General features: G+C 52.3%; 1 protein-coding gene across 1 annotated transcript in view; it reads left to right on the top strand.

Moving 5' to 3' along the window:
- The first annotated feature begins 3,409 nt into the window (after nucleotides 1-3,409).
- SMG5 (SMG5 nonsense mediated mRNA decay factor) overlaps nucleotides 3,410-26,159 on the top strand; it is a 28,731-nt gene continuing 5,981 nt past the window's right edge. Inside the window, exons 1-15 of the mRNA XM_004589033.2 lie at nucleotides 3,410-3,652; nucleotides 7,155-7,253; nucleotides 8,971-9,094; nucleotides 9,443-9,599; nucleotides 12,399-12,488; nucleotides 13,785-13,874; nucleotides 14,421-14,499; nucleotides 19,664-19,789; nucleotides 19,896-19,964; nucleotides 20,343-20,551; nucleotides 21,195-21,332; nucleotides 21,444-22,043; nucleotides 23,307-23,482; nucleotides 24,285-24,360; nucleotides 25,324-25,499. Coding sequence (XP_004589090.2) covers nucleotides 3,579-3,652; nucleotides 7,155-7,253; nucleotides 8,971-9,094; nucleotides 9,443-9,599; nucleotides 12,399-12,488; nucleotides 13,785-13,874; nucleotides 14,421-14,499; nucleotides 19,664-19,789; nucleotides 19,896-19,964; nucleotides 20,343-20,551; nucleotides 21,195-21,332; nucleotides 21,444-22,043; nucleotides 23,307-23,482; nucleotides 24,285-24,360; nucleotides 25,324-25,499 — 2,283 coding nt within the window. The 5' untranslated portion in view covers nucleotides 3,410-3,578. The remainder of the gene's footprint in view (nucleotides 3,653-7,154; nucleotides 7,254-8,970; nucleotides 9,095-9,442; nucleotides 9,600-12,398; nucleotides 12,489-13,784; nucleotides 13,875-14,420; nucleotides 14,500-19,663; nucleotides 19,790-19,895; nucleotides 19,965-20,342; nucleotides 20,552-21,194; nucleotides 21,333-21,443; nucleotides 22,044-23,306; nucleotides 23,483-24,284; nucleotides 24,361-25,323; nucleotides 25,500-26,159) is intronic.

Here is a 26,159-nt window from a genome sequence, read left to right as displayed (position 1 = left end):
GGAGGGAGCTGGAGTGGAGGCATGCATGCTTTCAACACAGGAGGCTGTCTGGTAGGAGGGGGTGATTCAGGGGCACAGGCACTGCCCTCAGTCAGCCCCCACCCAGGCCTTCTACCCACTCTACCAAAACCCCCCAAACTCAAGGCTACCAAAATGCAAGAAAGGAAAGAAGAGGAGAGGAGGTACCTAGAAGGTTATCAAGGGCTTCTTTCTCACCAAGGAGCTTCCTGTGGGTAAAGCAGCAGCCAGTCCCTCCACCGGCCTTACAGATCCTGCCTGGGACTCCCCTAGCAGATACCAGTCACCACTGACGGGTCTGTCCCCCAAGGAGCTGGCAGCTGCAGGGCACCCTGCCCTCACGTCTTCAAGTGGAGTATATGGCTGGTCTCCAATTTTCTTGCTAGCTCATCTGGGTCTGTCCATTCTTTAGGGTTGCATCGTGGCCTGATCCCCATGCCTTCTTTCCCTGTCCCATCTTTCTCCACTCCCCGCCAACCTCTATTTTAGTGCCTCTGGAAGGGGCCCATTCCCCCTCAGGTCTCCCCATGGCATTTGGGTCCAGGACACCCTCTTACTTTGAGTCTGGAGAGAGGCGGAGGGTCGCCAGCGTTCAGGAAGCAGCTTCCCAGCTCTCTCGCTGGTTCTGCAAGTATTTCTGTCGACTCTCCCTCGCTTTACCAGTGTTTCCAAACCTGTCTAACCAGAGCAGGTGGGGCCCTGATTAAAGGGGCAGGCCCTGCCCTGCTGTATCTGCCGACAGAAAAAAACCTTGGAGGCAGACATTGTCCTTTCTCAAAATGGTGGTGGAGTGCAGCAGTGCCTGGAGGGGAGTTTGTGTTCTGGGCACCTAAGATGTCTAAAGGCTCCCCCCATTCAGGAAAGCAAGAGGAGGAAAAGGAGTTTTGTGTACCAAAGGGTGTTTGGAATCAGCTGGTTAAAACCAGGAGAGAGCTGGAATTTGTACGTTTACTCATACCATAAATATTTATTGAGCACTTGTTCTTAGCCACTGTGCTAGGCACTGACACACAAGGACAAGTTAAGATCTCTGTTCTTTGAGGGTAGCAAATACTAGTGGAAGACTAGCAGTGAGATAAGGCTGTGTCAGCATAGATGACACTGGAGCTGAGATCCGATGGGACATCTGGGACACAGGCACTGAGAGTGTTCCAAGTAGAGAGACAGCGGGGTGGTGGGGGGAGGAATGCCAATGGGGGAAACACTCACATGTTGCTGTTACAGGAACAGAAAGAAGGCTGGGAGTTGGACCAAGAGTACAGTGATAAAGAAGGGGAGGGGTTAGGTCTTCCTCATAATAGAATGTTTCGCTCTTCAGATTTGGTTTAAAGTTCAGAGAACAGGAGTTGTTCAGATATCATACATGATTTTTGTAGTGCAAGGCTCAGGGTACAGAAAGGGGACAGAGTGGCTTCTTTTTCCTTTATTTATTTATATACTTATTTTTATTGGAAGGCAGAGCTACAGAGAGAAAGAGAGACAGAGAATGAGAAAGAACCATCCACTGATTCGCTCCCCAAGTGACTGCAACAACCAGAGTTGTGCCAATCTGAAGCCAGGAGTCAGGAACTTCTTCTGGGTCTCCCACACAGGTGCAGGGTCCCAAAGCCTTAGAACATCCTCAACTGCTTTTCCAGGCCACAAGCAGGGAACTGGAAGAGAAGTATAACAACCAGGACATGAACTAGCACCCATATGGGATTGTGGCACCAATCACAAGGTGAGGATTTAGCCCCTGAGCCATTGTACAGGGCCCAGCTGTTCATTGTTAGGGCCCCTATTTGGTGCTTCCACTGCAGGGGCTGCATGCATCAGGTCCCAGGCCATGGTGATCTTCCAGGCTCTCCCCTATCTGAAGTTTGCCTTGCCCTGCTTTGATGATTGCCAAGCAACTTCTTAAGAAAATCAGCTCACCGAGTTGAGAGAGCAGTGCAGTGGCCCCTCTGGGGTGTGAGGGCTCAGGACTCAAGCGGTCACTGATCTCCCCAGTGGATAACATCTTGGTGTGTTGTCTTGCTGGGAGCTTTGCTCAGGAACCCCAGGCTTCCAGCCAGAACTACCTACCTCCTGAGTAGTCACATTATCATCATCAAAGTTCCCAAAAGAAGATGGCATTGCGAACCAATCAAGACAGCCATGAGTGCTGGGCATCAACCAGGAACTTGCTCACAAGCCAAACACCTCCTTCTGTACCCCCCACTTCATCAAGGAGACTCTTTACCCATAATCTCTTTACCCATAATCCTGGAATGAGGTGACAGTTGCCCAGCTCTTTGCTCTACACTTTGTGGTAAATACCTAGGGTCTTTACCCACGCCAGCATCAGGACTTGCAGAAGCCAGAAACACTGCTGCGTGTTGCGTAAAGTAGATCCCGATTTGAGGCTTCTATAGCAATTTCTCCAACCAATTTTGGGGCTGTTGTGTGACAAAAGCGTGTCCCTAAAATCATCTGAGTTTTCCAGGTGGCAGCAACAGGGTTTAAAATTGCCTTTCTTTTTTCCTTTTTTAAAGATTATTTTTATTGCAAAGTCAGATATACACAGAGGAGGAGAAACAGAGAGGAAGATCTTCGTCTGATGGTTCACTCCCCAAGTGACCGCAACCTCTGGTGCTGCACTGATCCGGTGCCAGGAGCCAGGAGCTTCTTCCGGGTCTCCCACGCGGGTGCAGGGTCCCAAGGCTTAGGGTCGTCCTCCACTGCTTTCCCAGGCCACAAGCAGGGAGCTGGATGGGAAGTGGAGCTGCTAGGATTACAACCTGCACCGATAGGGGATCCCAGTGCGTTCAAGGCGAGGGTTTAGCCACAAGGTCACTGCGCCTGGTCCTAAATTGCCTTTCTTTGTCCCCAGAACTCAACGCATTAGCTGGAAGACAGCAGGTGTCCAACAACTGCTTGACGGGCTGGGGCAAGATGGGTGGACATGGAAGCCGGATATTTTTTGGCAAGGAGAGCTGAATCGTGTTTTCCAGGGCCTGACTCCAAGCTGAGGCTCGGCCATATGCAAGGAAACTTTTGCATACACTTCTTTTCGTTTAAGTTCTGGAATAAAGGGAGAAACTGAGTCATATGAAAGCGGCTTGGCCCAAAGAGGAGTGGGTGTGCGTGAAGCCGCAAAGGGGCAGAATGACGGCCCAGATGAACATCGTGAATCATGCTCCTGCGGGGAGCCCTCTCGCCGCGACCTAGAGCGGCTCCAGTCACCTCCTTTGCTCCGGTCTGTTCTCCTGTAGCTGTGTTAATAAAGTTTTTTCGCAGGGACTTGCAGAAACCGGAAAGAGGTCATGCTGCTCAGTTAGTTCGGGCTACTTCCCGGGAGGGAAAACGAGTTTCGCGAGATTTGAGAGCAGCAGGCGACTGGCCCGCCACAGGACGGCTGCTCTCGCGAGACTTGGCAGGTGGAGGAGGAGCTGTCGCGGGCATCCGCCTCACAGCGATGGCGGCCGAGCAGGGCCGGCGGCGGCGGTGGCGGCTGCGGCTACGGCCGGAGACGGAGGTGGTGGCGGTAGTGGTGGGTGGTGGGGGCTTGTGACCGGGAGCCATCCCCGGACCCGGGCACCATGAGCCAAGGCCCCCCCACGGGGGAGAGCAGCGAGCCCGAAGCAAAGGTCCTCCACACGAAGCGGCTTTACCGGTGAGAGGGGCCGGGGCGTGAGTGCAGCCCCAGAGGGACGTGGGGGGATGGAACGGGGCGGGGCGTCCGGGCGGGCGGGGCCGAGGTTCCGACTTGGGGTGCAGCGCGGGCGGACTGGGCCAATTTTGGAGGGAGCAGGTGGGGGCGGGGCCGTCACCCCGGGGTGGAAGCGAAAGGCGGAATTGGGTGGGTGGGAAGCACGTGGAGCACGCCCCGCGCACGGAGTGTGGGGCGGCAGGAAGCCTTGCCGAATTAGGGGCTGCGGGTGCTGGGTAGGTGAGGGTCCGGGATAGAGAGAAAAAAAAAAAAAAAAAAAAAAAAAAAACCAGACGGGAATGGTGCTTGGGATTCTGTAGGCTGTCCAGGGAAATGTGCTGGAACTGAAGCCCCGAAAGCGAGGTTCGGGTCCTAGCTTTCCACTCTGTCGCGGTATGACCTTGAACCTGAGTTTCCTTGTCCTTAAAAGGAGAGGTCTGGGTGAGAGCCTCCCTGAAGTCCCCTGTGGCTGTAATAAAGGGAATCTGTGTGAATGAGAAACGTGTGGACCGTGAAGGACTTGGGACCTTAGTGTCCTAAGGACGTGAGAACTCTTTTTTTTTTCCTCCTCCGGGTGCCTGGGCTAGCCTACAATCTCTCAGCAGGCAGCCTCCTCCATTCCTGGCTTCTGATTCCCACGGTGCCACCCACACTCCGCAGCCCTCTGTTTGGGAAACAGGCCATTCAAAAGCTCTTCCCACCCAGTGGGGGAGGAGGAGGAGATTGTGCATAGGTCATCTGGGTCGTGGGCACCAGAACAAGATCCAAAGCAGATGAAACATAGATAGTGAATTGAGTTGGTTTTGAGGCTTAGGCTCTGTAGAGCAGGGTGTTTGCATGAGAAGACCACCCTGGGACAGCCCAGCTGGGGGCTGTTCCTGAGAGCAATCCAGATAGGGTTGACTTTTTCTCCTTGAAGAGGCACACTGCCTGCTCTGGCTTTGCAAGCGGGCAGGCAGAGGGGAGCATGGGCTCCTCCAAAAATAGAAGCATGATCCAACCAGGCAACCCCTGGGCTCCCACTGTGGGCTGTCCCCACCGGCCTTGAGCTCATGAGGAGCTCTGGGAGGGGCCCATGGGCCCTGGCAGACAGAGCGTGGGCAGTGTCTGCAGCATTCCTTATTTGTCTCCAACTCTCTGGGGGTTGGCTCTGGTCATCCTTGAATTCTCAAATCTAGCTTTTTCCAGAACCAGCTCCTCACAGTGTAGTGCATGCGTGGTTTGCATGCATGCATGCATGAGGGGAGAGGGGTTCTACCTGGGATTGTGTGTTGTTGACTCTGAGCAAGGTGGAAATTTGAGCTAGTGTCTGTTTTTATTATTTATGCTAGCAGTGGAGATTGGTGGGAGAAACTGCAGGCGGAGGTGGGGGGGGGAGGGAAGGTCTGATTGCTCTGTGTTGGCCAGGCTTGTGACCCTAAGCTTCAGTCAGCTTGGACGGGTCCCACACCTAGCAGTTTATAGGTGGGATATGCTGGAGGGACACAGACACCAATTAATGAGGTCAGTGACCCAGTTATCTCTTTGCAGAAACATTTTTATTTTAACTTTGTGCTGGGCATGGGGTTACAGTAAGGAAGGAGAGCCAAGGCAAGTTTTTAATTTTAAGGGAGATCAGTTCAGCCGAGGAGAGCTCAGGATGATAGAGAATGGGAAGAGTGCTGACTGTGCTCCGCTCAGAGCATTTGTGGTTGGAACTTCCTGGAGTGGTGGTTATTCACTTTTTTTGGATATTAGCCTTTTTTGGGTTGTCCATAAAAGCATGCATGCTCCCCACTAGAGCTGTCTGGCCCTGAAGTAAAAACCCTGCCCTGAAGGCTCAGCTGGCACGGAGTAGACCACGCTGCTGTCTTGGCTTCAAGGGCCAGGCTGGCTGGAAGCAACTCGGCGCTTGTTACTGTGGTGTTGGAAGTGCTGAGTGAAGGGAGGCTGCTGCAGTCACCTGCCCTGCTCAGGGCAGCTTTCCGTGCTGGGCTTACCCTCTGAGCTGCCACCACCACTGGATACCAGCCTGCTTTGCATGCCACTTTCCCAGGAGTACATCCTGGTTTGTCCTGGGACTTGTCCCTCTGCTCCCTGTTATTTGGTCACATTGGTGTCGCCAGCCGTGCCTGGTTCTCCTGCCTGGCACCCTCTGGGTTTTGCCCTTCCAGAGAGGCACACTCCAGGGTACAGTTTCTGTGGCTCTCTGGGCCTAGGTCTCCTGTTCAGTCCATGGAAGACACTGGTGAGTCCCATGTGGACTGGGTAATGCAATCCTTTCAAGGCAAGCTGTGGTAGGATTCCTGTTTTATAGTTGGGTAAACTAAGACTTAAGGAAGTGAGATATTTTGCCTAGAGGCACAAAGCTGATGAGAAGCAGGGCTAGGATTTTTTTTTTTTAAAGATTTATTTTGTCGGAAAATCAAATATACAGAGAGGAGGAGAGACAGAGGAAGATCTTCTGTCCACTGATTCATTCCCCAAGTGACCTCAGCGGCCAGTGCTGCGCCAGTCCGAGGCCGGGAACCTGGAACCTCTTCCGGGTCTCCCACATGGGTGCAGGGTTGCAAATCTTTGGGCCGTCCTCGACTGCTTTCCCAGGCCACAAGCAGGGAGCTGGATGGGGAGTGGAGCTGCCAGGATTAGAACCAGTGCTCATATGGCATCTTGATGTACACAAGGCAACAACTTCAGCTACTAGGCTACTGTGCCAGGCCCCCAGAGTTTTGATTTGAACCCCGGTTTGAACCACTGATTCCTTGCCTACTGAAGACACAGTTCCTCACGCAGAATCCAGGAACATTTGCAGCTGAATAGCTCAGCAGCCGCCTTGCTTTCCCATACCCCATAATTCCACAGTCGAATAGGAATGCCTTTCCTGTATGTTGCATATCAAGCCCCTCACATCATACTGCTCATTCATTTATTCCCACGTGATGTACGTACTCCCAGCTCGTCCTTCGGTTCTTTCCCTTCACCCTCACAGCAGTGCTCTGAAGTGGCTGCTGCTGTAAGCTCCCTCTTTAACAATATGAGAACTGAAGTTTTCAAAGTTCAGGCTGCTTGCCCCAAGCCACAAAGACAGTACAAAAGCCCTAGGCAGGCCTCAGACCCTAGATTGTTTGACCTGTCATCACAGCCCGTGCACTTTGCATTGGGAGAGCTTGCCTGTTTGTTTTTTGTGACGTGATGAACTGTTGTAGGGTAAGTTGTTGTGATGGGCTTACCTGGATGTTGTGTACTGTCTAGCAGTCCCCATTAAAAATTGCCAGCAGAAATGTGTCTGTCATGGTCCAAGGTGCCCTGGCCAGGGGTATTGCTGTGTCAGGATTGAGGATGGTTTCGTATTTTTGTACATAGCTCTGCCTGCACTTGTCTCCTTGTCTCGGTACTGCTTAGCAGCAGTTGCGTCACGGCCATGTCCCAGTCTTCCAGGTGGATCGTGCCCATGGCTCAGGGGCTCTTTACCTGTGTTTCCCCGCAGGGCTGTGGTGGAGGCTGTGCATCGACTTGATCTCATCCTTTGCAACAAAACCGCTTATCAAGAAGTGTTCAAACCCGAGAACATTAGCCTGAGGAACAAGTAAGCTGGGAATGGCGAACCATGGGGCATTCCTATATTCCCTGTTGTGGGTGCACGCTGCTGCCTAGAAGCACCTATCTCAGTGGGTGAGAAAGTGGGGGGAGAATCCCTCCTCCCTTAGGCAGCATCTACATTTGATGGACTGGTGCTGGCAGGATGGCATTCAAGGCAGAGGAGTTGGCTACTCCTCTGAGTGAGGGAAGGGGGTCTAGTGATTAGGGCTGTACTTGGTGTCTGAGTCCCAAGAGAAAGCCTGGGTTTGGTTTCTGGCTCCAGCTTCCTGCTGGTGTGACCCCTATCAGGTGGTGGTGCTAGCTTAGGCGTTTGGGTCCCTGGCAGCCACCTGAGATGCCCGAATTGAGTCCTTGGCTCCCAATTTCAACCTGGCCCAGTCCAGGCAGTTGTGGGTGTTTAGGGAGTGAACAATAGCTAGGAATCTTCTCTCCCTCTGCTTCTTGATTTTTTTTTTTCAATCTTAAAAAACAAAGAAAGAAAGCAAAGGGTGTAGAGGAAAAATGAGGATGAGGATTATTGTGATTCTGTTTTTAAGCCCTGTATTTTTTGACTATAGATTATTTTTTTTTAAAGATTTATTTTATTTTTATTGGAAAGTCAGATATACAGAGAGGAGAGATGGAGAGGAAGATCTTCCGTCTGTTGATTTATTCCCCAGGTGGCTGTGACGGCTGGAGCTGAGCCAATCTGGAGCCTCGAGCCTTGGATCTCTTCTGGGTCTCCCACCAGTTGCAGGGTCCCAAGGCTTTGGGCCATCCTTGACTGCTTTCCCAGGCCACTGGAGGGGAAGCTGGGCCGCCGGGATTAGAATCAGCACCCATATGAGATCCCAGTGTGTGCAGGGCGAGGACTTTAACTGATAGGCTACCACACCTGGCCTGATTATTATAATTCCTTTAAAAAATTATTTAGTGTAAAAGTTATAGACAAGGGAAGAAAGAGAGATCTTTAATCCGCTGGTTCATTCCCCAGATGTCTGCACCAGTTAAAGCTGAGCCAGTTTGAAGCCCTGAGTGGGTGGCAGGGGCCCAGATAGTTGGGCCATCCTCTGCTGCTTTTCCAAGTCTTTAATAGGGAGCTGGATCAGAGGTGAAGCAGCTAGGACTTAAATCGATGTCTGTATAGGATGCTGGTGATGCGGGTGGTGGCTTTATCCTCTATGCCACAATAACACCCCAGTTAAAATTTTTACTGTTTACTTCTTTTTTTAAGGATTTATTTTTATTTGAAAGGCAGGGTTACAGAGGAGATAGAGATTTTTCACCTACTGGCTCACTCCGCAAGTAGACGCATCAGCAGGAACTGAGTTGATCTGAAGCCAGGAACTTTTTCTGCATCCCCCAGTGGATACAGGGTCGAAGTCTTTGGGCTTTGCTCCTGTGCTTTCCCAGGCTGTAAGCAGGTAGTTGGGTTAGAAGTGGAGTAGGCAGAACTTAAACTGGCATCCATGTGGATTTCCAGCACCACAGGTGGAGGGTTATCTTACTATGCTACAGCACCGGCCCCACTACTTTCTACTTCTACCTTTTGGGGCTCCCACTGTCTTCTTAGACAGCTGTTGTTCTAAGTTACATTGGCCCCGGATGTCTCGTGGGACACATAGAGATTCGTTGGTGAGGATGTGGGTGTGTGTCTCCTTGTCCTCAGTTCTCGTGTCTCCACCAAGGAATGGGCAGTCTTATGCTTCTTCATGTCTTCCCAGGCTGCGTGAGCTCTGCGTCAAGCTTATGTTCCTGCACCCAGTGGACTATGGGAGGAAGGCTGAGGAGCTTCTGTGGAGAAAGGTGTACTATGAAGTTATCCAGCTTATCAAGACTAACAAAAAGGTAAGACCAGCTCCTTGGTCCTAGAATTTGGGAAGTAGGTTCTTCAGGCTTCTCTCACCAAGGGAGAAGAGAGCTAGGGGACTAGGTGCAGAGTGTGGTTGGAGGCAGAGGGTGTGGCAAATAGGCAACAGAAAGGAGGCAGGGAATGGGGCATGATTCAGATTGGAGGAGGAGGCCTGGTCCCAGCTTGGGAGACCAGAAATTGCTGTAAAGGTAAGGGGAGATGGAGAATGCATCCCAGAGCCCATGGGACAAGTGGACTTTCTCAGTATGATGGCCAGGTTGGCAGAGGGGCATGGTACTGTGGACTTCTTGCTTAACCAGGCCTTTCCCTCTCCCCACCTCCAGCACATCCACAGCCGGAGCACTTTGGAATGTGCCTACAGGACCCACCTGGTGGCTGGTATTGGCTTCTACCAGCATCTCCTTCTGTATATCCAGTCCCACTACCAGCTCGAACTGCAATGCTGCATTGACTGGACCCACGTCACCGACCCCCTCATAGGTCAGTGAACCCTGCCTGCCTGGAGGCTTTGAGGTGCTCACACCTGAACCCTCCACCTCCTACCCCTCAGGGATTTTGTCAGCTGACCTGAAGGAAGGGTAGGGACCTGTTTGTCAGTCTATGGACTTGACAAGTTGTTTCCTAGTGATTGACAATTGAAGTATTCAAATCCTTTCAGAAACATTGAGAGAACTATAGACAGTCTTTCAAGGTAGTTATAATCCCTTCCAGCTGACTAAGGTGCCAGCAGGTGCAGCTTTTTTTTTTTTTTTTAAAGATTTTATTTTTACTACAAAGTCAGATATACAGAGAGGAGGAGAGACAGAGAGGAAGATCTTCCGTCCGATGATTCACTCCCCAAGTGAGCCGCAACGGGCCGGTGCGCGCCGATCCGAGGCTGGGAACCAGGAACCTCTTCCGGGTCTCCCGCGCGGGTGCAGGAACCCAAAGCACTGGGCCGTCCTCGACTGCTTTCCCAGGCCACAAGCAGGGAGCTGGATGGGAAGTGGAGCTGCCGGGATTAGAACCGGCGCCCATGTGGGATCCCGGGGCTTTCAAGGCGAGGACTTTAGCTGCTAGGCCACTCCGCTGGGCCCCGCAGGTGCAGCTTGAGGAGGAAGGGAATGGGGCATGATTTTTTCTGCTTGGTTGTTTTCAGTTCAGTTGCCCTTTGGAACTCCTTCCAACACGCCTTGTCCTCTGTGGCCACACCCCCAGTCCTCACCAGGACAAGACCCTGTGTTAGGGGATGACACATTGTCCCTGCCACCATGTGGCAGCTCTTTCTGATCTCAGAGCCTCTGTGGTTTAAGCCCTTGAAAGGATCCTATGCAAATAAAACAAGGCTGGCACTTTGCAGAGGGTTAAGGCACCACCTGTGGTGCCAGCATCCATATCAGAGCACCAGCCAAGTCCTGGCTGCTCCCTGCTAATTTGCCTTGGCCCCTGCCACCCATATAGGAGACCTGGGTAGACTTTAGGTTTCTGGCTTCACCTTGGCCTGGCCTGGGTCTTTGAGGCCATCAGGGGAGTGAACTTGCACATAGAAGATCTCTGTTGATCTCTCTGTCATTCAGACAATCAAAAAACAAAGACAAAAGTGTTCTGAGATGGTGTCCAGTAGCTTTTTCAGATGGCCAGAGGGATCCATAGGTCCCCAGGTTCTTTTTTTTTTTTTTTTTTTTAATTTTTATTTCCATTACGAAGTCGGATATACAGAGAGGAGGAGAGACAGAGAGGAAGATCTTCCATCCAATGGTTCACTCCCCAAGTGAGCGCAACGGCTGGTGCTGTGCCAATCCAAAGCCAGGACCCAGGAGCTCTTCCAGGTCTCCCACACGGTGCAGGGTCCCAAGACTTTGGGCCGTCCTCGACTGCTTTCCCAGGCCACAAGCAGGGAGCTGGATGGGAAATGGAGCTGCCAGGATTAGAACCGGCGCCCATATGGGATCCCGGGGCGTTCAAGGCGAGGACTTTATTAGCCACTAAGCCACGCTGCTGGGCCTCCAAGGTTCTTTCACAGGATTGATTCCTCACATCACTTTATATTGTTTATCAGTTTTCTTTTTTTTTTCTAAGATTTATTTATTTTTATTGGAAAGTCAGATATACAGAGAGGAGGAGAGACAGAGAGGAAGATCTTCCATCCGATAGTTCACTCCCCAAATGGCCTCAATAGCTGGAGCTGAGCCAATCTGAAGCCAGGAGCCTCTTCTGTATCTCCCACGCGGGTGCAGGGTCCCAAGGCTTTTGGGCTGTCATCGGCTGCTTTCCCAGGCCACAAGCAGGGAGCTGGATGGGAAGTGGAGCTGCCGGGATTAGAACCGGCGCCCACATGGGATCCCAGTGCGTTCAAGGCGAGGACTTTAGCGGCTACGCTATCGCACCAGGCCCATCTTTATCAGTTTTCTCTGTTCCCCAGCCACAGGTGACTACAGAAAATACTGGAAAAGGTTTTGCGGACTAGGAATTGCACCTGAATTAGAGAGGCCAAGAAAGGAAGCGATTAGAGGATGGTCTCTGTTGAATCCTGGCTGTGCCATTTACCAGCTATGTGACTTTTGAGTCCCTCAGCCCTGAGAGGAATATTAAGAATAGCTTCTGTCTGGAGTTGCTATATGGATGAGTTAAGTGGATGCCATAGAAGGCTCAGAGCAGTACCTGGCCAGTAGGGAAGCTACCTCCCAAAGGGTTAGAGCTCTCTGAGCTGAAGTTAGTGGGCTGGATGGGCGAGGGGAGAAGTGCCAGCCCAGGCCTCTTCAGCTTTGACAATTATGGGTTCCTAGGCCAAGCAGAATTCCTTGATCTCTCAGACTGGTCAACATCAACACTTCTTCTTGGGTCATGTGCACCTCCTCTAGCCTGAGGCTAGGAGCAGTTGACTTGGCTTCATTCACCTTCCATTCTTGGGCAGCTTGGTTTTCCATCTAAACCCAAACTCTTCTACCTTTGAGCATAGGCAGCTCCTCCCCAAGTCCTCAGTCTTGCTGATACTGGAGCCTCCCAGCTTCCTGCTTTCTGGAAGTCCTGTGTTGGCCTTTCGGGTGGTCTTCCACAGGGTGCAGTTCTGGATGGAGGGCCTTAGTCGCCTTCTGGCAGTTCCTGCCTGTCCCTGCGGTGAATCCCTCAGTGAGCATCCGTGTCTCCCTAGTCCCTGGACAGATGCTTTCTGTGTGCCGGGCCACAGTGCTCCAAGGCTGGTTCTGGAGTCTCGAGCGCCTTCTTCCCGTCCCTAGAAGAGGTGTTGCCCTCAGGTAGAGAAGTGAGAAGTGGCTCACAACTCATCTCTTTCCCTTGCAGGATGCAAGAAGCCGGTGTCTGCCTCAGGGAAGGAGATGGATTGGGCCCAGATGGCATGCCACCGATGTCTGGTTTACCTGGGGGATCTGTGTAAGAGCCTGCACTTGTGTGTCTCTGTTCTGGGTTACACAGCAGGCTGCTTCAGTCGCTGGCCCTGTCCTTGACATGACTGCAGAGTAGGAGTGGTTTGGTTCCCAGGAACTTTGGCCTGTGGGCTGCTAGTGGATTTCTGTGAAGCAGAGAGGATCTGTGAATGTGGGGGGTGGAGAGGAAAATGTCTGAGCTTTGACAAAGTCAGGGTGGTAAGTTTGTTTCAGTCCTGGGTTAGGAACATCTAAAGTATGTTTCTTCTTGGATGTTTTTTTTTGGGTTTTATGGACTCCCTCCTGGAAGAACTGGCACTTCAGCAGGCCAGGAATTGGATAGAGCCGAGGGAGGGTTCACCTGCTGGTGGATGTCACTAAGGGTTAAGAAGTGCCCTCTTGCTCTGTGACCCTGAGGCTCTGGTTTGGACAGCCAGCTGCTCCTCGACTCCTCCTCAGTTCCTGCTCAGCTCCTCCTCAGGATGCTGCTATATCGCTGCTGGGCGTCGTTATGTTGACCTCAGGCAGTTTCTCTCTCATCCCTAGCCACTCCTAAACCCTCATGGGCAGAGTGTGCCAAGAGTCAGCATTCCTATGAGACCATGCGTCATTAATGAAGTCTTATCTTTAGAATCAAGTGATTGCATCACAGGAGCTAATAGCACAGTCTTGGCCAGCAAGTAGATGTGCTGTAGCCCTACATATTGGGAAGAAGTTGTCAAGAGGAGCCTGTTTTTGTTTTTAAGATTTATTTTTTTGAAAGCGCAGTTACAGAGAAAGATCGAGAGATCTTCCATCCTTTGGTTTACCCTCAGCCCTTCAAAATGGCTGAAATGGCTGGACCTGGGCCAGTCCAAAGCCAGGAGCCAGGAGCTTCTTTTGGGTCTCTCCTGTGGTTGCAGAGGCCTAAGTACTTGGGACATCCTCTGCCGTTTTCCCAGCCACATTAAGGAGCTGAGTATGAAATAGAGCAGCTGAGACTCAAACCAGTGCTCATATGGGAACCTGGGGCTGTAAGCAAGAACTTTATCTGCTGGGTCACAACGCCGGTCTCAAGCCTGTTTATTTTACAAATTCTTTGTACTCTTTTTGTTTTAAATCTACCAGTAAGGCAGAATTGGACAGTTTGCTTCTAGTCATGCAGGTTTAGGACTATACCAGAGCCAGCACCTTGTCTGGGAGTTCAGATGCCTTCCTCCTAGGATCTTGTTACAGCTGCTCCAAGTGCATTCCCAAATGATTGGGAAGAGTTCTCTGAAACCCAAAGTAATTACATTTTCCTTCGTCCTATCTTTTTCCACAGCACGATATCAGAATGAATTAGCTGGCGTAGACACTGAACGGCTAGCTGAGAGATTTTACTACCAAGCCCTGTCAGTGGCTCCCCAGATTGGTAAGTGGACCCCCAGATGGGCCTCATTTTGCAAGAGGCAGATGAGGCTGTTGAGCTGGTAAGCGGCTCTTACCTCCCCCAGCTCTTTCCTTCTGGGTGGTGTGGTCTCGCTTTGGAACCCATGCTTAGGAGATGGTGGGAGGGAAAGAGAGGTGGCAAAGTCTCAAAGTAAGAGGGAGGGAGACAGAAAAGAAGGAAGAGAGAAGATGGACTTCCCTGGCCCCGAGGTCTCTAGGAAGAAGAGACTGCTTCAGCTCCCCACGCTGGAGTGTTGGTAGGAGAAGGGGTGTGACACTGTGGCAGGAGTGCAGGCTGGGTTTGAGGAGAGGACTCTGTGGTGTGTGTTGGAGTGGGGAGCCCTAGCACACCAGGCAGGAACTGCCTGGTAGGACATGAGGAAAGGTCGGTGATGCCCAGAAGAGTAAGAGGTGAAGTGGCTCGCCTGAGACAAAGCTGTTCTCACAAGTCCTCTGATGCGTAAGGTCAGTTGGGCTGGGCAGCCTCGGCCAAAGCAGGTGTCCTCAGCAGGTGTCTGTTTGTCCCCAGGAATGCCCTTCAACCAGCTGGGCACGCTTGCAGGCAGCAAATACTATAACGTAGAAGCCATGTACTGTTACCTGCGCTGGTAAGTGCTTGCAAGCTTTCTCTGATCCTGCCCTCGAGTATCTGTCCCTGTTGCTTTGTTTTCTGCCTTCCCTTCCCCCAGCTTCCTGCCGTCCTAAGTAAAAGAATATTAAGATAGAGGGGGTTCCTCAGCTCAGGGATTCCCTCCCCTAACCCTGTTGCTTTCCATGTGACTCTGTCAGCACTCTGGTAGCTAAAGCAGCTGTCTGCTATCTGCCAGAATACAGCTTTGCAAACTTCCTGAAGAAGAACATAAATTTGATATAATTGATAAAATGTTACCAAAATGGCCTCTGACAAGAATTCTAGTGCTTTAGTATCTTTTGTTGTTCTTTTTTTTTTTTTTAAAGATTTTATTATTATTGGAAAGCTGGATATACAGAGAGGAGGAGAGACAGAGAGGAAGATCTTCTATCCAATATTTCACTCCCCAAGTGAGCCGCAACGGGCCGGTGCTGCGCCGATCCGAAGCCGGGAACCAGGAACCTCTTCCGGGTCTCCCGCGCGGGTGCAGGGTCCCAGTGCATTGGGTCGTCCTCTCCTGCTTTCCCAGGCCACAAGCAGGGAGCTGGATGGGAAGTGGAGCTGCCGGGATTAGAACCGGCGCCCATATGGGATCCCGGGGCGTTCAAGGCGAGGACTTTAGCCGCTAGGCCACGCCGCTGGGCCCTCTTTTGTTGTTCTTAAAAATGTTTGTCAGGGTTGGGAGGTGAGGGGTGGGGAGAGTTCCTGTATCTGCTGATTCACTCCCCAAATGGCTACTGTCAGGTCAAAGCCAGGAGCCTGAAACTCCATCTGAGTCTTCCATGTGGATGACAGAGACCCAAGTACTTGGGTCGTTCTTCACTGCCTTCCCAGGTGCATAACCAGGAGTCTGGATTGGAAGTGAAGCAGCTGGGGGTCATAGGAAGCTGCTTAGCTCACTGGGCCACAACACTGGCCCCTGGTTTTTTTTTTAAAGATGTATTTATTTATTTATTTTTAAAGATTTATTTATTTTATTACAAAGTCAGATATACAGAGAGGAGGAGAGACAGAGAGGGAGATCTTCGTACGATGATTCACTCCCCAAGTGAGTGCAATGGCCGGTGCTGGGCCAATCCGAAGCCAGGAACCAGGAACCTCTTCTGGGTCTCCCACACGGGTGCAGGTTCCCAAATCTTTGAGCCATCCTCGACTGCTTTCCCAGGCCACAAGCAGGGAGCTGGATGGGAAATGGAGCTGCCAGGATCAGAATCGGCACCCATGTGGGATCCCGGGGCGTTCAAGGCGAGGACTTTAGCTGCTAGGCCACGCCGCCGGGCCCATGGCCCCTGTTTTTTAACATCTAGGCTGGACTACACCTCAGGCAAGAGCCAGGAACTGTATACAGTCTCCCATGTGAATAGCAGGGAGCCAACAGCTGAAGCATCCTTGGCTGCCTCCCCAGGGTTTCCATCAAGCAGGAGGCTGAGCTGGGACCCAAACCCAGCCGCATGGATATGGATGTAGGTTTTCCAAGTAGACAGGCCAAATGCCTGCCCCAAACTTAATTGTCTTAATGTGCTGCAGGTCAGCATCATGATGCACTGGGTTAAACGAATGAGGCACTGGCTGCTTGTACGAGTCCTGGCTGCTCTTTTTGGAATTCAGCTGCATGTGAAAAAACAGGGGAAAGCAGTAAAAGGTGGCCTGAGTTCTTGGGCTTCTGCTGCCCATGTGGGAAGTGAGAGTTCTAGGCTCCTGGCCCAACCTTCCCCAGCCTGGCTGTTGTGGTCCTCTAGGTAGGGAATTAGCAAATGGACAATCTCTTGCTCTTCCTCTTCCTGTCTTCTATGACTCTGCCTTTCAAATAAATAAATCTTTAAAACTATATGAAAAAGAATGTGCTGACATTGCCTGGCAGGACCAGTTTAGCAGTGAGGTGGCTCATTGCTTTCCAGGGTCTGATCCCCACCTCTTAGATTAAAAACAAATGTTTCAGGTCAGTCTGGAGCATACATTGTGGTACAACAGGTCAAGCCACCTTCCTGTGATGCCTACATCCCACATCCAAGTGCCCGTTGGGGCCCTGGCTGTTCAGTTTCCAGTCTGGCTGTCTGCTAATGTGCATAAGAGTGCTAGATGGATGTGCTAGGTGATGGCTTAAGTGTTTTAGTCCCTGTCACCCACGTAGAGACCTAGAGAGAGTTCTGGCTCCTGGCTTTGACCTGACTCAGCTGGTTGTTGGGACCATTTGGGAAGTGAACCAGCAGATGGAAGATCTCTGTATACGCCTCTCCCTTTCTCTCACTCTGCTTTTTAAAAAAGATTAATTTTTTTTTAAAGATTTACAGGGAGAGAGAGAGAGATCTTTCGTTTACTAGTTCACTTCCTGGATTGCTGGGACAGGTCAGCCTGAAGCCAGGCACTTCTGGTCCCCCATGTGAGCAGCAGGGACCATCTTCCACTGCTTTTTCCAGATCCTTTAGCAAAGAGCTGGATGGGAAATGGAGCACCCGGGACATGAGCCAATATCCATATGGGCTGTCACTGTCACAGGTAGTGACTTTATGTGTTTTGTTACAGTGCTGGCCCCTCAAATAAATAAATTTTTAATAAATCCCGATTAGGTTACTTTTTTTTTTTTTTGAAAGTCAGATTTAGGGCTTGGCAGTGTGGCCTAATGGCTAAGGTCCTCGCCTTGATCCCATATGGCCGCTGGTTCTAATCCCGGCAGCTCCATTTCCTCTCTGTCTCTCTTCCTCTCAGTATATCTGACTTTGTAATAAAAATAAAATAAATCTTTAAAAAAAAAAAAAAAAAAAAAAAAGAAAGTCAGATTTAAAGAGAGGAGGATATGCAGAGAGAAAGTTCTCCCATCCACTGGTTCGCTCCCCAAGTGGCTGCAGCAGCCAGAGCTGAACCAATCCAAAGCCAGGAGCCAGGAGTTTCTTCCATATTTCCCACATAGGCTTTCCTTGGTCACAAGCAGGGCGCTGGAAGGGAAGTGGAGCAGCCAGAATATGAACCAGTACCCATATGGGCTCCCAGTGTATGCAGGGTGAGAATTTAACCACTAGGCCACTGCACTATAAGGTTGATGAAACTAGGAGGCTGGTTGGATTATGAGGAGCTACCCAGGAAGCTTACTGCTGTGATTTAATTAGGGGGAGCCAAAATATTCCTAGGAGAGGTGACATGGTAAGCTGGGGCTCAAATACAAGGAACAGGGAGGGTGGTTGTCAGAGCATAAGTGTTGAATGCTGAAGTGTTTTCAAATCATACAGGAATCACACACCTCGTTCTATTTGAAAACTTCCCTTTGCATTGATTCTTTACATGGTCCAGGAGATTTTTTTTTTTTAAGTTTTATTTTTATTGGAAAGGCAGATATACAGAGACGAAGTCTTCCACCCGATGATTCACTCCCCAAGCGGCCACAATGGCTGGTGCTGAGCCAATCCGAAGCCAGGAACCTCTTCCGGGTTTCCCACGCGGGTGCAGGGTCCCAAGGATTTGGGCCGTCCTCGACTGCTTTCCCAGGCCACAAGCAGGGAGCTGGATTGGAAGTGGAGCTGCCAGGATTAGAACTGGTACCCATATGGGATCCTGGTGTGTTCAAGGCGAGGACTTTAACCGCTACACTATCACGCCAGGCCCGGTCCAGGAAAATTTATCCTGTGTTAAACAAGTATTAGTCTGCTGTATATATACCACTGTATTCACTCACTCACATTTTTTTTTTACTCATTCACATTTTTAAAAAATTATTTTTAAATTATTTTTTTAATTATTCACTTTACAGAGAAGGACAGAAAAGGAGGTCCTCTATCTATAAAATCATGAGCCTGGATCTTCTTCCGGGTCTGCCACGTGGGTGCAGGGGCTCAAAGACTTGGCTATCTGCCCTGCTTTCCTAGGCCCTAAGTGGGGAGCTAGATGGGAAATGTGGCAGCCAGAACCAGAACTTGCCTGTATGGGATGCCAGTGCTCAAAGGTGGAGGAGTAAACTGTTAGACCATTGTGCCAGCCCCAGTTTTCTTATTTCTTAAACCTTTGGGTTGGGCCCCAGCAGTCTAGTATTCTGTTGATGAAAGCTCTTGCATAAACTTTGCTCTCCACAAGATTTAAGGGGAACAGAGGTATTAAAGAATTTTTCCCTCTCTGTAATTCACCACAGTATGTTTTTTTTCCTTTCTTTTTTGCACCTTGCTTTTATGCATTAAAACACTTTGCAGTAGTTTTTTGGTCCAGTAGTTAGGATACCCGATGCCCTGCACACTGGCATGCCTGTATTCAGTGTTTGCTGCTTCCTCTAGTTTCTTGCTGAAGCAGACCTAGGAGGCAGCAGTGATGGCTCAAGTGATTGCACCCCTACGGGAGACCTGGACTGTGTTCCTGACTCCTGCCTTTCATGTGGATGAGTGAATCAACCAGCAGAGAGGAACTTGTTTTAAGTCTCTCTGACTCTCAAAAAGTTAGTGAGGGTGTTGATTTTATGGTGAGACAGACTTGGGTCAAAGACTTGGCAGTGCCATGTAACAACTTATGCCCTTGTGCCCTTGGCCGGCCTCTCCCAGGCTGTGCTTTCTGATCTAGAAGTGTGAGCCATGACAGGGTATACTGCCTGCCACAGTGGATGCTCGGTAACTATCAGTGGGTTTCTGTTCAGTTTTTGTTTATTTTAAAAATTGACTTGAGGGCCCGGCGCGATGGCATAGTGGTTAAGGTCCTCACCTTGCATGCACCGGGATCCCATATGGGTGCCGGTTCTAATCCCGGCGGCCCTGCTTCCCATCCAACCCCACTGCTTGTGGTATGGGAAAACAGTTGAGGACGGCCCAAAACTTTGGGAACCTGCACCCCCATGGGAGACCCAGAAGAGGCTTCTGGCTTCTGATTGGCTCAGCACCAGCCATTGCGGTCACTTGGGGAGTGAAACATCGGATGGAAGATCTTCCTCTGTCTCTCCTCTCTGTATATCCGCCTTTCCAATAAAAATAAAATAAATCTTTAAAAAAAAATTTTGACTTGAAAGGCAGAGTGATAGAATGAGATTGAGGGATCTTTCATGCACTGGAGGCTATCACCTGCTTCCAAGGCAATGAGACAGGAGCCAGCCTCTTGTCTGCCAGTGCCATTGTCCCTGAAGTCCTGCCTGGGGCCTGGCGAGCTTCAGGACCTCACGGCCGTCTCTCCTCCAGCATCCAGTCAGAAGTGTCCTTTGAAGGGGCCTATGGGAACCTCAAGCGGCTCTATGACAAGGCTGCCAAGATGTACCACCAGCTGAAGAAGTGTGAGACCCGGAAGCTGTCCCCCAGCAGGAAGCGGTGCGTGGGGCCTGTGGAGAGGAGGACGGGGTTGCTCAGCTGCTGCTGCAGGGCCTCAGGCATCTTAGAACTGCTCCTCGTTTACCTTGGGTTCCTTTCATTTCAGATGTAAAGACATTAAGAGGCTGCTGGTGAACTTCATGTACCTTCAAAGTCTGCTGCAGCCCAAGAGCAGGTGAGTGGGTGAGGGTGAAGAGAAGAGGCAGGCCACATGATGGCCTGCTGTGAGGGCTTCTCTGTGGAGGAGCCTTGAAAGCAGAGCCTGCTGAATCCCATTCTTCGTGGGCGTTTCTCCAGCCAGTTGCTCCTCTCTGGGCCTCCCTCACTATTTTCCCTAGACTTCTGTGACCATCAGCCTCCTTCTAGCAGCACCAAGTGGGTGCTTACTAGATGCTGGGGAAGCAATAAGCGAAGGGGAAACTTGACCACAACACTTCCCAGGAGTTGACTCCAGCCTGGCACGGCTTTCTCCCTACCACTTTTTGAGGTGTGTTCCAAAGAACTGTTTGCCCCCCCCCCCATTGACCTTCTGGTTCCTCCTGCCCTTCCACAGCTCCATGGACTCAGAGCTAACCTCACTCTGTCAGTCGGTCCTGGAAGACTTCAACCTCTGTCTCTTCTACCTGCCCTCCTCACCCAACCTCAGCCTGGCCAGTGAGGACGAGGAGGAATATGAGAGTGGTTATGCCTTCCTGCCAGACCTGCTCATCTTTCAGATGGTCATCATCTGCCTGATGGGTGTGCACAGCTTGAAGAGAGCAGGTAGCCTTGCCCAGGTCCAGCTTCTCACCCCCACTGCTTCCTGGGATCCTTTCCCCTGCAAACCCATTCTGTGGTTCTGTATTCATAAACTTTCCTCCCCAAGAAGCCTCAGCCTTGGCATGACCTGTGTCACTTCTTGGCTGCAGGAGGAAGGCCAAGGGCCCCGCTGTAAAGGAGCTCCTGGTGAATGAGCAAAGGCAACAGCGTGCTCCCTCCCCTTCCTCCTTAACCGCCTCCCCACCCCACCTCCCCGGTCAAGGGTCAGGGCTCTGAGCTGGTGATCCACACAGGACTCAGACTTTGCTGTTGGGCGTACTTAGGTGGTTCCTGGTAGAGGTGTGTTGAACAAGGTGGGAAGGAAGGGAAGAAGGGGCAAAGACTGGCTGGGACTGTGCTTGGGGTTTGGATAGGAGCCTGCAAGCCGGGCAGGGAGAGCTAGGAGCAGAGCATATGATTGCATGAGGCAGCCTGAGGGAGGTGGTATGTCACCTGACCCAGAGGCTGTGAACTCTATGACCTTAGCAGAAGGTCTGAGGGATAATTGGCTTCTTGGAAGACTTGAGAGCAGGTCACATGGGTCAAACCTTGGTACCTGTTCCTTGTCAGAGCCCTTGACCCTAACGCCTGGCTTTCCCGGCTGCAGGGTCTAAGCAGTACAGTGCAGCCATTGCCTTCACCTTGGCCCTATTCTCCCACCTCGTCAATCATGTCAACATCCGGCTGCAGGCGGAGCTCGAGGAGGGCGAGAACCCCGTCCCGGCTTTCCAGAACGACAGCCCAGGTTGGAGAGTGGGGGAGACGCTAACTGTGGGCCAGTTGGCCTGCGGAGGTGAGGGTGGAGGGTATGGTTCAGCTCTCAGGCTTCAGGCTTTCTCTGGCCTTCTCTTCACAGATGAGCCAGAATCTAAGGAATCCCTCGAGAAAGAGGAGGAGCTAGATCCTGAGCCCACTCCCTCAGTCCCCCAAGTGGATGAGGGCAGAAAGAGCCGCAAGTTCTCCCGACTCTCCTGCCTCCGCCGCCGCCGCCACCCGCCCAAAGCGGGGGATGACAGTGACCTGAGTGAGGGTTTTGAATCAGATTCAAGTCATGACTCGGCCCGTGCCAGCGAGGGTTCCGACAGTGGCTCAGATAAGAGTCTTGATGGTGGGGGCACAGCTTTTGATGCTGAGACAGATTCGGAGATGAATAGCCAGGAGTCCCGATCAGACCTGGAAGACATGGAGGACGAGGAGGGAGTGCGGTCCCCGTCCCTGGAGCCCTCTCGGGCCAGGTCAGAGGCTCCGGAGACCCTCAATGGGCCACTGGGCCCCAATGAGGCCAGCCTTGCCAGCAATCTACAAGCCATGTCTACGCAGATGTTCCAGACCAAGCGTAGCTTCCGCCTGGCCCCCACCTTCAGCAACCTGCTGTTGCAGCCCAGCACTGAAGCTCACACCTTGACAAGCCGTGGGCCTTGCATCAACGGTGATGTGGAGAAGACTGTGGAGCCAGGTATTGGCCTCTCTGTGGCACCCTTGTTGGAGGCTGGGAGTGGCTCTGCATCTCCACCCTTACTGTGGCCCTCTGGCTGTTGGGGAACCCAGGGGTTTCCCACTGCTGCCTCCCCACCAGGTCCCCTGTTGCTTACTTCCTCATTCTCAGCTTCCCACTTGTTTCTTGGTCTTACTCTTTCCCATTCCACACCTCCATGTGAGGTTGGGACTTCCATCCCCACATGACTGCTGCCATAATGTTCTCTTAGTGCCAATCCCTGGGCCCTCCAGGGCTTCTGCTAGAAAAACTGGCCCCCACCAGGGCAGGGGGAGGTGGATGAGGCTCCTCTCCTGGGCACTGGGGACCTTCTGGGCACAGGGAGAACTGGTGCAGTGGCGTTGGCTGAGCATGCTCCACCAGCACAGGCTGAGCAGTGCGAGGGTGTTGTCTTACCTGACTTGCTGGGATAGTCTTGTGGCTGACGAGTCATCGCCCCCGTTCTCAGTGCCATCTCCTGCCTCCTAGCTTTGCTTCATGTATTCCCTGTGTCTGCAACATACTCTTCTTCCCTTATTCTCACCAAGCCTGTCACCCAACTTACTGGTCCCCAGGTTTTAATTTGATGTTGCATGGTCTGAGATGGTCACAAGGCTGGATTCCTTTGCTTCCAATGGCAGTTCCTGGACAGCCCCTGCCTGGCCTCCTTCTCATGTGGGTGGTTTGTTGACTTGTCTATCTCCCTAGCTAGACTAGCTGCCCATTGAAGGCACAAGATAAGTCTGTCCGTGCCTGTTGCTTTCTCCAGGGCTGACACTGTAGGTCAGATGGAGATGTGCTGAGCGACTGGAAGAAATGAGAAAACTGTTACTCAGAAAGGGGAAGTAACCTACCCAGGGTTCCAACTCACCAATTGGAAGAGCTGGGAGTGGAGAGCCGTTCTTCTACCTCTGTCTCCTGCTTTTCCCTGTCCTTTGCATGTCCTGCAGCACACAGCAGGCCCTTCCCAACTGGGGGTCGAGGGTCAAGCCCGTAGACTAGCGCCACAGGTTAGCCAGAGTCTGAAGGAATTCTGTCAGAAAGAGCAGGCTCTAGGTGGGGAGCAGCCCGGGAGTGGACTTGGCAAAGTCAGCAGGGTCTGCCGGGGACTCCCCCACCTCTCCCGTCTGAATTCCCTCCACAGAGCCAGGCATGGTGAGGCACACTCCCTGCAGACAGCCAAGGCTTTGGCCCAGTGCTTGCTGCTTATGAGTCCCAATTTTCTTCTCCTTTCCTCTTCCCCAGCCTTGGAGGAAGGTTCCGAGTCCGAGGGGAGTGAATCCAGTGGGCGCTCCTGTAGGAATGAGCGCAGCGTCCAGGAGAAACTGCAGGTGCTCATGGCCGAAGGCCTCCTTCCCGCTGTCAAGGTCTTCCTGGACTGGCTGCGGACCAACCCCGACCTCATCATTGTGTGTGCTCAGGTGTGGCCCTGGGCAGGTCTCAGGGTGTTGAGGGAGGGCATCACTGACTCCAGCACCTGTTTGTGCCAGGCTCTTCATGCTTTTTCAGGGGAAGGTGAGACCATCAAAAAGCCTCTGGCTGGGGCAGCGAGAGCAGCTTGTATTTTCCCTACCTGTGGGTATAAAGCCTTGGAGGGTGTCAGTGCTACCAAATAGAGGGTCCAAGGAAGGGGAGGCAGGGACAGCCTCAGGAGAGTCAGGTAGGGGGTGAGTGGTATGGGGCTGGCTGCCATGAAGGCTGGGCATGGCTGTGGCCACCTTCTCTTCCTTCTCAGCCTCCATCCTCTGGTTCCTGGAGGTTTTGACTGAGCCATGCTCTCCCAGCAGCACCTGGCCCTGCCATGGCCGACGATCTCCTTCCCTAGAGGAGAGCATGGCTCAGCATCGGGCACGCCCTTGGGTGTGTGTGGTGGCACTTACTCAGTTGTTAGTCATGAGGGAGAGGTGGCAGAGGTGCAGGTGCTGGATCACAGTCCGAGAGGTCCAGTGTAGGCCCATGGATGGCCTCAGAGATGCTCCCAGTAGCTCCCCCTAGCAGCAGTGAATTGAGAATTGGAACCAGGTTCCATGACACTGAGCAGTCCTCACACGTCCTGGCCCCCACTTGCCCAGGCCTCAGTGAACTTCTTGACGTCTTTCATTAACTTCTCCATCAGATCCTTGCAGGCCTCTGAATGTCACCTGGGCCCCCGCAGCTGGTGTCCCTGCTGTTGCCCATTCCAGCCCTGACCTCAGGTCCCTTTTCCACTTCCCCCCCTCTCAGAGCTCCCAGAGTCTCTGGAACCGCCTGTCTGTGCTGCTGAACCTGCTGCCAGCTGCTGGTGAACTCCGGGAGTCTGGTGAGTAGGCCCCCAGCACTGCCCTGACTTCCCCTCTCTTGCTGGCTCCACCGAGCCCCTCCCCCTCCTGGTAACCCATTCTGTAGGGTAAGGAGGTTAATGGGATTCACTGCCCAGCCTCTGTAGCACACAGCAGCCTTTGTGTGCTCCTGGCCTCTTGGGTTTCCACTCCAACACTGCCCCTCTGTGGACAGGTGGCCTGCTCTGCCAGGGAGTGTGTTCCCCAGGGAAGGCAGTAGCGTGGGCCGGAGTGTAGGTCCAGGAGTCGGAGCCAGACCCAGGCGCTGCTGTGCCCACTGGCCTTGGCTGCTTCCTGCCCTCCTGGCCACCTGCTGTGGAACACTCCACCTGCTCCTGCCTTCTGAGATCCAGAAAGTGACACGTGGTCATCTAGAGCCCTGATACCCCCTCCCAATGTGACTTCCCCTTCTGTCAGGGAGCCTTCCTGGCCAGAGCCCTCCCTACTCTGTTACCTCGTTGGTGTGCTCGCTCTCCTTCCCAGGGCTGTGCCTGGCAGGCTCTAGGGTGTCTGTCCGCCCCCTTCCTCAATCCTCTTGCATGTGGGTAAGATGCCCACATGCCATAGTGGAGGGCCTGCCTTCAGCTCCCATGTCTAGCTTTGAGCTGGTGTAGACCCTGAGAGGCAGCAGGTACTGGCTCAGGTCATTGAGTCCTTGCTCCCCAACATGGGGGTCTCAGATTGAGCTCCTGTTGTCCTAGTGTACTGCAGCTCAGTCCTGGCTGCTTCTGGCAGTGGGAGCACTTTCAGTCCATCTTCCCTTTCACTTTCTGCATCTTGAATCAACGTCAAAGAAAAAACAGAAAACATCTCTCTCCCACTTTGTATACCAGGAGTATGGTCTGTCTCATCAACCTGGGAACTCCCAGAAGGGAAGAGCTGTGACCCTCTCAACCAGGAGCTCTCACGGGCCAGGTCAACTGATGTGTTCTCTTTCTGCCCAGGCCTGGGTCTGTGTCCCGAGGTCCAGGAACTTCTGGAAGCTTGCGAGCTGCCTGACCTCCCCTCTAGCCTGCTGCTCCCAGAAGACATGGCACTCCGTAACCTGCCTCCACTGCGGGCTGCTCATCGACGCTTTAATTTTGACACAGATCGGCCCCTTCTCAGTGTTTTGGAGGAGGTGAGGAACCTGTGGGTCATGCACAGCGCTGGCTGGGAGCGGGGAGATGGGGCGTGGACAGCAGCCTGCTCGTACACATGAAAGTGCATTGCTTCTTCCCTTCCCATAAGACAGAACAGCCACTTCTCCCTCTCTAACTTCTGTGCAGAACAAAGCTGGTCAGCGCTCAGGAGTTTGGAATCTTCATCAACTCCTTTTCTAACTGGGCCCGGCCTTCTCTTGTCTGCACTTTAATCAGAATTGGGAGGGATGGGGTTCCCACTCTGTCCTGCATGTGGCAACCCTGGGAGCTGCTGGTCCACGGGCCCTCTGGGAGCGGCAGAGAGAAGCCAGTCAGCCGCCCAGTCCCCTCCCTTTGGCTGTAGTACTTCCAGTTAGACCAGCAGGGCTGCAGTCTCTTGTAGATTGGGGTCCAGAAGCCATCTTTACTTGAGGGGGAGAAGGGTTTTACTGATAGAAAGGCTACATTGGAAAGTGTTGATGTGCTCCTGTGCCAGGAGTTCCCACCGGGGAAGAGAGGGCCTCCACGCCCAGGTCTCCTTCAGCCCAGGGCCCTTTCTGCTCACAGCCCAAGTCAGATGCCCAGTAGGAGGCTCTCAGCCTCCCTGTTTCCCACAGACCACAGCCTTTCCACAAAGCCCTGTTGCCCAGGTGGCTGGT

This window comes from Ochotona princeps, chromosome 2 (genome assembly GCF_030435755.1).
Source record: "Ochotona princeps isolate mOchPri1 chromosome 2, mOchPri1.hap1, whole genome shotgun sequence".
Classification (NCBI taxonomy): Eukaryota; Metazoa; Chordata; class Mammalia; order Lagomorpha; family Ochotonidae; genus Ochotona; species Ochotona princeps.
The sequence above is the reverse complement of the archived record's forward strand: the minus strand, read 5'-3'. Positions and strand labels throughout refer to the sequence as shown.